The following is a 10,820-nucleotide window of genomic DNA, read 5'->3' as shown; positions in this document are numbered from 1 at the left end:
GGTTGTGGAGGAGTGGGGTGAGGGGGTGAGGGGGGGAGTTTAATCAGAGGAGTTGTTTTTTTTTTTTTTTGAGTCAAACTGCTTCTTTCATGTGGTGGAACTTTGCCCACTTGAGAGGCCGGTGTGAAGTTACAAGATTGGACCCAACCGGGACGAGGTGATGATGGGTCCGACTGTCAGGGAGCCACGCTGGTACCAGAACCCGCAGCCGAGGCGACCCCCACCCCCCCCCTTTTTTTCCTGAAGCGCAAACCCGACCCGCACGCTGATGCACAACACACACACACTCCGCTGAAGTGAAGTGAAGTCGTAAAACCTTCATCTTCCATGTTAAACAAATTCAGAGATTATAACGTAGGTGTTGGAAAATAACTGCTGAAAACGTGAAAAACATTGTGAATCATTGAGTCGGACTGTTTCTGCTTTTGGTTTCTTTTATCAGATCAGAAACGGTCACTGATGGCAAAGTGGAGTCATATTTATTCTGACCTCTACCCCTCAATAGACTACAAAAGTTCACCACCTTAATTATGATATTCGCCAAAACATCCGACATTAAACTTGTCGACTTGTCCGCAAACCTTCACTGAACTTTAGGCTTCTTAATTATTAGAACGACGAAGATGAAGTGGATTCCTTTGGTAAAGAACCAAACTTTTCATGTTGGAGAACTAAAGTTATTAGGGTTTGTGAAGGAAAACAGAGCCTCTGCGTTCATCGTTTTTACAAACATTTGGTCTCATTAGTGAATAAGCAAAAGCTAGATTTGAACACAAGTTGCTCTTTAGCAACAAGTAAAGGTTGATTTGTTTGTTTAGCTAGTACTTTACTCCACAGGTATAAATGGAAAAAAAAATGTAACACATGTTACTGAAAGGAGTGAATACTAAAACTAAGTTTTTCTCAACAATGTACAAATTAATAAACTTGTAATTTAACATCTGATCCAGGGACAGGAAGAAGCTTCTGTCACAACAGAGCATCTTCTGCACTTCGTTTATGGGCTGTAACAAAATGACAAATCTTTATAAAAGCTCTAATCTTAAAAGCTGAAAAATAAAAACAAAATGTACATAAATATTCTGCTATATAAATGGAAAATAACTAATTAAAACAAAATCCTTGCAACATTTTACAAATATGGAGCTAAAATTTAAAGTCTAACTTGTATTCTGTGTTGGGTGGGGGTAAAAAAAAAAAAACACAAATTAAACTGAAACTGGGGCAGAATCCAGTAAAATAAATGTTAAAACCAACAGTAGGATGCACTCTGCAAACAGACTGGAATGAATGAGCCGAAGGAGATGAGAACGGCGTTGTAGGATAAAATAAAAGCTAAAAAAAGTTGGTAAAATAGGAACTAAAAGAACAAAAGATCCATTTGAGAATAACAGTTCTCAAACCAGAGCTAGTTTCCATAAGTATTGAATTAAAATGCAGCATTACAGCTCTTCTGTTTATGGAGAAAAACATGTGTATCTTTTCAGACTGCACTTGCAGAAGTGACGCTGAGACTCTTGAAAATCTGAAGCTAGCTTTTGAGTCGCTTCCAGTCACATCAACATGTTAGAGACAAACCGACAATACTTCAGAAAACTGGAATAAACTTTCAGAAAATGCTGCATTCTGAGCCCTACGGATAAACAAGATTTCTACAAACATCAAACTTTGTTTTAATAAAGCTAAATCATTTTCACCAGAGAGCAAATTATTCCCGTTTTTAACACCTAATAGGCTGAGTTCAGAGAAATAGGTCACTATTTGCATCACTGTGTCCGTTCACGAGTCAATGAGGAAAAAAAAAAAATCTGATTTAAGTATCAGCTGAATAAAACCTCAACCACAAACCCCAACCCTCCAATATCAGCCTGAACTGTCCTTTATACGCACACACACACACACACACACACATCACAGCCCGTGCAGAGCATGCAAACCCTAAACACATGCATGCAGACATACATGCGGAGCTCAGGCTTCTATCTATCAATCTGCTAAAAAGGAAAGCAGCATTTGGGAGTAAATCTGCAAAAACTAAAGAAATCAAAATACAGAAAAAGCTGAAGTGCCGTTTGCTAACAGCGGCGGTGTTCGCCTCACGGCGTGCGATATATGCGTGTCTGAGTGAGCTGTGAGTGTATGGCAAACAGCAAGAGAGTGATTACAGATGCAGTGCCGCTCTCTGTTATTCTTGCCTTGGGCAGGAGGTGGAAGTCAAAAAAAAAAAAAAAAAAGAAGGGGAAGAGGCACAGAGCCCTGAGGTTTGGGGGAGGAGGGGGGTTAAACAGCAGAACATGCTCGCACATTAAGAGCCATCTGATCCGCTGCAAACTGGAGCTGTAATTCTGTTTGTAGAATGCACGGCGAGGAGGAAAAGAAGCATTATTTTCACGTTTCAGAACCACTCCTGCGGTGCAACGGGAGGATTATTGGTTTATATTCTATTACAGTTTTAATTGCTTTATCCTAATTTCATCCTCCACTGCTCTTTTGCTGCCAGCTCTCTTTTTTTTTTGTTGTTGTTTTCCTCTCATTCCCTCTTCTTTTTCCCTTAAAAAAAAAAAAAAGAAAAAGGAAAAAGGAAAGTGGCAAACTTCCAGGCCACACTGACAGACTGAGTAACATGGGGTGTTGGGCACTTGGAAGTTTTTGTTCGCTCACAGTGGGTCCCCCCCCCCCCTTGCTCTCTCTCTCAGCATCAGCCCTCAATTAAAACAAGTCTCTGCATGTGGACAAGTAAACTGTGTTTGTTGAAGTGGCTTGAAAGAGTGACATATTGAGGATTTCACAATATTTCCGAGCAAAATGGTGCCATTGTGTTGGCGTCCACTTAGAGCTGAATCCACTGTGGGGCAGCTCTGCTTCACACAATCGGGAGGGGGGGGGGAAGCCCCCCTGTTGATATATGGGGCATTTTATCGGCTGCTTACACAAATATTCGTGTTCCCGAAAGTCGACCGCTCGATGCGGACAATTCACAGATCAGCGTGCTCAAAAAAAAAAAAAAAAGCCCCCACACACTGTTAATGGAGTCAGACGCACGCGTACGGTACGTATTTCAGGAGAGAACCGCACGGAAAAATCTACAGATTGCTGCAGCGACGAGATGTGTGTAATGTATCCGTGCAACCGCAGGAAATCCAGCAGCGGAATAAATCATGGGGCTTCGCAAACCCAACCATGGAGCCGAGCTAGCTTACATGAGCCCGTTTGACGTGCGTGAAGTCTGCTCTAAAATCCCTTATATGGCAAGACAGGACAGGTGAGTGTCACCTTTTTTCTGTTTAGGAGGAAAAGGTTACTGCAGCGTCTCTGAATGGGAGCACCAGGGTGGGTGGGCTGACACACACACACACACACACACACACACATGCAGTGTTGGATTTGGAAGCGGTAAGCCACATCATTTTATGACTGAGACGTCTCAACGTGGGCTCGCGAGTTTCGTGGGACAATTGACGGTCCATCACCCGGGCCAGCCAGTTCCTTTGTGTCACCTTCTATTTGTATCCCGACCGTGGAGGAATTTTCCTCAATCTGACCTGCACAAATACATCAGATGAACGTTTCTACTGCTGCGACCGTCTTTAAGTTGGTTTTTATTCACGTTAAAGTAACGACGCCCAACCCAACAAGCTTTTATTAGCACACAGATTGTCAAAATGTTTTGCCCGTGTGTAAAATAATCACGTAATAAACGATTATGTGGGGAAACTGAGCCAACTAAGCTGCCTCCGACAAGTGAACGTGTTTAAAAATTTTTAAAAAGCTAAAATAAAAACCAGAAAACACATCAAGTTTGGTGTATTTTCAATTATCGTCTCTGTAGAAGGAAACCAACAAGCAGACGTTGTGTCCCGAATCAAACATTATAAACAAACTAAAATAAAGAATCTGAAAAACCAGCAAATGGGGAGCAGCAAAGCAGATGAACAAATATGGCAGCTCCGTGCATGAATAGCGACATTCTTTCAGAGGAAATTAGGTCCCATTTTACTGACGTTCGCATACTTAGAAATTACTTCTTTTTTTTTATTTTCCCAGCAGACCTCAGATGTGACGAACTTGTCTGCCTTCAAGCTAATTTAGTGATAGAAACATTTCCACCAAAACGATGACAGAAAAAAAACATTTGGACTGTCAAAAAAAAGGCTGTTGGACCCAGACGGCCTTCAGCTTCTTGTCACAATTGAAACTAAAGTCTGTAAGCAGCTACAACAAACGTCCTGACGTCTCATCCCTGCAGAGATGTAGGGCGACAGCAGGAGGGCTGTTAGCTTTTATGGAAAGGAAAAATACCTGGATATCGTTTCCTGTAAATAAACGATGAATTAGCTAATAATGCGTCATTGTTAGTGGGTATGCTTCTGCTTAAACCTCTGCTTAAAAGTTAATTTACAATATATTCACAGCAATCCAACATTAGGACTGCTATCACATTCGTGTGTGATGTGTAATAATGTGAGCGTACCTGACAGTGGAAGATGTACTCTGGTGTGGCTTTCTTAAACTTGATGTTCCACACCAGGGCAACGCCGTCCGGTTCATGGGGAGCGTCTTCGTTGTTATTATAGGAGGCGACCAGCAGCTCAGGGTACTGAAAGAGAGAGAAACAATGAATACAAATCAACTGATCTGTCTCAGTTTTCCTTGTTTCTCTGCTCCAACACACCTGATTCAGAGGTTAAATCACCTCTTCATGTTCTGCAGAAGCCTGTTAATCACCCATTGATTCAAATCAGGTGTGTTGGAGCAGAGCAACAAGTAAAACCTGCAGGATGGTGGCCCTCTAGGACCAGGGTTGGACACCCCTGCTTTAAACACACTGGGACGCCTCGAACTCTCAGGGCTCACCTGAGGGGACCAGTCGAGGCAGGTGATGACACGATGTTTGGACCAGTGCTCGTCGTAGAAGAGCCGACTGAAGGACAAGCTGGAGCCGCTGCCCGAGTCTCTGGAGCCAGACAGAAAAGATCAAATCAGAGGATATCTTTTTTTGTTTGTTTGTTTTTGTTTTGTTTTTTTAAATCAGAACTGAAACCAGCTCAAGTTTGTTTCCAGTAGGAAGAAAAGCCTGCGCCTGTTAGTGCCAACTGATGGTACAGAGCATAAAGGCAACTATAAAAAACAAAATCTATATTTCTGTATATGCAGCCCTAATTAAAAAAATAAAGGCGAGTGTTTTAAACTGAAATGCTTGGTTTTATTCATTTCAACTAAATTAGATCATTTGCTTCTTGCCATTAAAGTGCCGCAGCTGGATTCTGCTGTCGCTGTGTGTGCTCAGCGGAGGCAGCAGCTAGCTCTAGCACTTCCTGATATTTCTGCCAGAACAATCACAGCCGTGTAAAAGTTTATAAAATAACAGTGACATAAAGCAATTTGAAAACATTGGAGACTGAAGATGTCTTAAGATGGCGGCGAGATACTATCTGCTACCTCATCAGTCCCGTCAGAGCTAATATCTATTCCTCTAATCTGAGCTATCTAAGACAGGTAAGATATTATCTGTTCATTCTGAACACACACTTGAACGTGTTTTTTAAAAAATTTTTTACATAAAAAGAAACATAAATTTACTTAGAATACATACATGAAGTATTCTTAGTATTTCTGTAGTGTTTAAGAAAAGTGCTCAAAAATTCTTAGCCTGACTTTGCACCTCACTGAGTCTGTAATTTCACCAACCGTTTGCTGTATTTCTTGTGGTCCAAATGTCCTGTAGTTATGTCACTGGCCGCGGCAGAAAATTGGATCAGCTACAAGTTTTTTCTCATGTCAACGTTTTGAGGACAAAGTTACCAGATTGTACACGGTACTCCACTGGAGTGCAAACGAAGACAAATTATAGGCACCGGTTTGTGTATATGTGACATCCACGCTGACTGACGGTGACATCCGCAATATATACATATATATATATAGTCTCAAACTGCTGGGTGAGACCGTATATAAAGAAACAGGGCAGAGGAATGTAGGTTATGCTGTTACACACTTAAAGCACGTCGTTGGGAAGAAGGAAAAAAAAAACAAAAAAGAACAGGTCTGATGCTGAGCGCTTGGCCTGTTTTAGACATAATCTCTATTTGACCACAGGCTTCGTGCTTCTCTGCGGCTGCCGTGGTCAAAGTCGGAGTAAGTCAGTAAAAGCAGTTCTTCCATAATAGCAGAGCAGTAACCTAAAACAGCTTTGCACTTCTGCCTCTTCCAGCTTCAACCGACCCTTTGATAACCTCCACTTGGAGGTGGTGCTTCAGATGGCAAGACAATGCTCCGATAGACGCGACGGTTGACAGTTCACAGGAATCTTCAACCATCTAAGAGTGTGACATCACTACGAAGACATGCCTCGCAGAGAACAAAGAAGCTCCCGGGGCCCCGAGAGGGACGCGGTGGCCGTGAGTCAGTTTTGGCACATTATGGAGTTGGAGATGCGTCACAAGGCGCTCACACGTGCGGCTCAAAGTGATTCAGATCGCATCAAAAATTGGTTGTCGAAAGAAAGTCTGGAAGGCACAAAAAAAATTGGGAATCAGTTCATGGGAGCCGTGAACAGGACAGGAGCTGCTCACCCCTCTTTGTCCTCCAGGTCTCGGCCGCTGTAGTCAAAGAAGATGTTGCCGTCTTCGGCCAGGGCTCGCTCCATCACCCGGATGCTGCAGTCGAAGAAGCTCTGGAACTCCGAGGAGTGGAGGATCTGCTGCCTCTCCTCCTCTGTCAGCTCCCGCAGCACGGGAAACGAGCCTGTCAGGGAGAAACGGTCCCAGTGACAAACAGGAACACAGCTCAGACTGCATAGGATGATCAGTGTACGTACTGTTCGCCCACCACTGAAAGATGAAGGAGGAGGATGATGTTTTACCCATGTCTGTGTGTGTGTGTGTGTGTGTGTGTGTGTGTGTGTGTGTGTGTGTGTGTCTGCTGCCAAAATGTCTCATGAACTACTGAATGGACTTTAATGAAACTTGCAAAAAGTAATCTTTGGACATACATCTAACACTGATTGACTTTTGGAGCCAACGCAATTCAGGATGGCCGCCACCCACGACCTAATGACCTTTGAAAACACAGAAATGTCCGTAATTCAGTCAGTTTTACAAATATTGAGTTAAAATCTGAACCAATCACAACACACTCTCCAAGTGACACTGTGCATGATCTTTACCATAAAACTTTACCATTACTGTTAGAGTCAACCCTGTTTGTCTGATAGCAAATGAATTTTAATAAAACTTTCATAAAATAAACACCGGACGCACGTCTACAACCGATTCACTTACGGAGACAATTCAATTAAAGATGGCCACCGCAGCTAATTGACATTAACCAACAGAAAACAGGCTATACCTCAGTCAAAACTACAGATATTGAGGTAAAATTTGATGTGGTAGTACCTGAGAGTCAGTCATAACACACACTCTTTAATACTGAATGAGCTCGTGCATATCATTAATCTCAAGGTTTGACCAAAACAGCTACAACTCCATCTTTTCTCAACATGAGATGATTCTGTTACATCGTCTGGCCTGAAAGGAGGAGGGTGATATGAATGCCTTCAAATAATGCTAGGCCTTTAATGTTTCTAATGTATTTCAAATAAGACCCATAACACTTAGATCCCACACATAAATGTCTCTTTGACTTCTTATTTTGAACCAAACAAGAAAAGTAACTATACTATTATTATTAATTTTACACTTTACTTTAGAGAGATTTACAAACATAGACATACATCATAACACTGTCACTTCTGCTACGGGCAAAAGCAATCTAATCTGCGCTTCTGATGTTGGATTAACATTCCCTTCATCTTCATAAAACAAAACAAAAAAAAAAAACAGAATCACATCCAGGACATAATAAACTACAAACAGTTTCTAATGCATCTGCTCTAATAAAATCCTACAGCATGAACTTCATAAACAAGACGGGGGGGAAAAAAACAAAACAAAACAAAAAAAACCACACAAAGGCCTCTGAGCGGCGGCACGCCTCCCTTTGAACGTAATGGCTGCGCAGCACGGCGTCCGGTTTTTGAAGTCACTGTCCCCGAGCGCACATGCGATCTTTTTACACGCGGACACACGTGTAGCGACCTTTACCCTGCCTCTTGACTTTGATCCCCCCCAACACGTCTCTTTGTGTTTCTTACGAGTTGTCAGAAAAGACTCGAGTGACTCGAGTGGCGGGGATCAAAGGCCGAGCCTTCTAATAGGATGACTGTGTGTTTACGAGTGTGTGTTTATGTGTGTGTGTTTGCCTCACGTCCACGGAAGGCGCAGACACTCTGCTCGTGAAGCTGCATACACATGTTTCTGCACATCCAGTCATGAATTGAACATACCCAAACAGCTGTGTGTGTCTCTTTATGCTGTACAACACGAGGCCTTGGCATGCTTAGGAACTAACACACACACACTCCTCTATTCCTCTTCACTTTGAAATGTGGCCAAGGGGTCAAGTGACAGGTTTTTAATCAGTGCTGACCCCCACATGCCATAGAGCTGATACACTGGACTCGCCTTAACCCCGACTGTAACCTAGACCCCCCCCCAGCCCCACTCCTATCTGATCCACCCACTGACTGGCGGAGAGCGTCACACACGAGTGACCGTGTCATGACAGACTGACCGGCAACATGCGAGGAGTTTATTGGGACTGAAGGTGAAAGAATGAGATCTTTTGTGTTTGCAGTAATCAAAGGTGTAACTTTAATAAACGGAGTAAGGGTGTCTCAAACATTTATCGAAAGATCTTTGTAATGTATTGTACATTCCTTCTGATTTGGATCACTGTAAGTAAGGAAAAAAAAAAGAAATGAATGAATGAATCCATCCATCCATCTTCTACCGCTTGTTCGTGGTTGTGTGGCAGAGGCAACAGGTTCAGGAGGGAAACCCAGACCTCCCTCTGCCCAGCGACACTCTCCAGCTCCTCCCGGGGGATCCCAGCTCAGAGAGGATACATAATCCCTCCAGCGAGCTCTGGGTCTGCGGGAGGCATCCTGATAAGCCCAGACCACCTCAGCTGACTCCTTTCGATGAGAAGGAGCAGCGGCTCCACTCTGAGCTCCCCCCGGATGACGGAGCTCCTTATCTTGTCTGTACGGCTGAGCCCGGCGGCCCTTCGAAGGAAGCTCATTTCAGCCGCTTGTATCTATGATCTCATTTGCTATGTTGTTGTTATTCTTTCAGCTCCTCCCTTCTTCCCTCCCCACTTCTTAGGACGGCTGTGAACCAGTGGTTAGAGCAGTTGTCCTCCAAATAGAGAGTTGGAGGTTCGATTCCTGTCCCTGAATTGTCCCTGGGCAAGACATTTAGTCCATCATTGCCTCCGATGTGTCCCATCGGTGTATGATTGTAATCTAAAGCACTGATTAGACTCTATAGAATGATTTATTCAGATCAGATTTGTGGAGTGCTGAGTAAACGAGGGCAGATTGTGTTGTAAAGCGCTTTGAGTAGCCTGGTTGGCTGGAAAGTTGCTACATAAGTACAGTCCATTCACCATTTCTTAAGGGGTTGCCACAACGAGAGAGCTCTCACAAAAGAGTTAGTAATTATTTTTCACGCCAGATGCCCGTTCTGACACAACCTGGGCCTCAGGATTACGAGACCGCGGCACTGACCATATTGCTGCAATTGTCCTTCGTACGCAGCATTTATGTTGCCCACCCTGTGGCCCAGTAACCAGTTCAAGTTCCTACAAGGTAAGGACAAAAAGGGAATGGACTCCCCCCCCAAAAAAACAAAGACGTTTTTAAAGGAAAAATTCAAAAAAGACAAGGCTGCAAACAAAAGCTTTGTGGCTGCAGGTCTCAATTTAAAAAACGCAATACTATTGTTGGAATCAGAAGCTGAGTGACTGCGGACCTAATGGCTGACATATTAATGACAGAAGCAGGAAAAAAAGCTGATTTCAGATTAATTGTCTGCTAATCACCCCCGACCTTATATACAGCTGAAACGAACAATGACTGACTTTAGGCAAAAGAAATAATAATGTCATATTATATTCAAAACATGCTCGTTACTGAAGAACAAATTAACTTTCAATGGATTAATCTTAACTACGTGGTATCAAACCGAACTTAAGGGTAATGCAGGGAAACAATGATATTAATAATAAATGGATTATTGCCGGTGAGTGGAGCAAAATGCAACTAAATGAAGAGGAATGTTGGCGTGAAGAGAGTGAATACGAGCTGCTGTTCAGTGTGTGTGAAAATACTGCGCTGCTATAAAAAGTTGACTGTGTGTACAAGATTCTCAACAAAGACAAACAAGGACGGTTACTTAAAAGTCGGGGCAGGAGAGAAGGCATGTTTACCAGAGCTTTTTTATCTGAGCATCTGTTTAGCTGTTTATTTATTCTGAGGCGGCTTGAGTCGGTGTAAATAGCCTGCGTGTAAATACGGGTCAGCTAATGGAGGCGGTGGAGAAATAGCACTGGTAACGTGCTAAGTGCTCGGTTTTCCTTCGGATAACACGCTGCTTCTGTGGAGACGTTTTGCTACTTAGGTAAAAGCGGCAGCGTCGAACATTTCAAAACGCCCCCCCCGCGCGAGTCGGGCCTCGAGCGTAAAGGAGCGGAGACGGCGCGTGATGCCGGCGAAGAGTCGGCGGACGCCTGACATCGATCGAGCGTTGTTCGAACCTTCTTTGGTTTCCTTGCTGTCGTCTTCGTCTCGCTGCTCGGACTCCGGGCCCGGCTTTGCCTCCATCAGCTCTTCCTCTTCCTCTTCCACCTCTACTGAAAAGAGAGAGCACTCGTGTTAATCAGCAGCTGTTCCAATTTTCCTCGACCTCCCTCTGCGTGCC

General features: G+C 43.5%; 1 protein-coding gene across 6 annotated transcripts in view; it reads right to left on the bottom strand.

Moving 5' to 3' along the window:
- Window positions 1-10,820, bottom strand: part of LOC108241504 (cytoplasmic dynein 1 intermediate chain 1) — a 56,974-nt gene that overhangs the window by 28,787 nt on the left and 17,367 nt on the right. For all 6 annotated transcript variants that reach the window (XM_037975657.1, XM_017425707.3, XM_037975659.1 and 3 more), the window contains 4 exons: window positions 10,657-10,749; window positions 6,573-6,744; window positions 4,855-4,954; window positions 4,472-4,597 (listed from right to left, as the gene is read on the bottom strand). In XM_037975657.1, coding sequence (XP_037831585.1) covers window positions 4,472-4,597; window positions 4,855-4,954; window positions 6,573-6,744; window positions 10,657-10,749 — 491 coding nt within the window. The remainder of the gene's footprint in view (window positions 1-4,471; window positions 4,598-4,854; window positions 4,955-6,572; window positions 6,745-10,656; window positions 10,750-10,820) is intronic.

The sequence above is a fragment of the Kryptolebias marmoratus genome, linkage group LG5 (genome assembly GCF_001649575.2).
Source record: "Kryptolebias marmoratus isolate JLee-2015 linkage group LG5, ASM164957v2, whole genome shotgun sequence".
Classification (NCBI taxonomy): Eukaryota; Metazoa; Chordata; class Actinopteri; order Cyprinodontiformes; family Rivulidae; genus Kryptolebias; species Kryptolebias marmoratus.
Note: the sequence above shows the minus strand (reverse complement) of the source record. Positions and strands in the feature narration are given on the sequence as shown.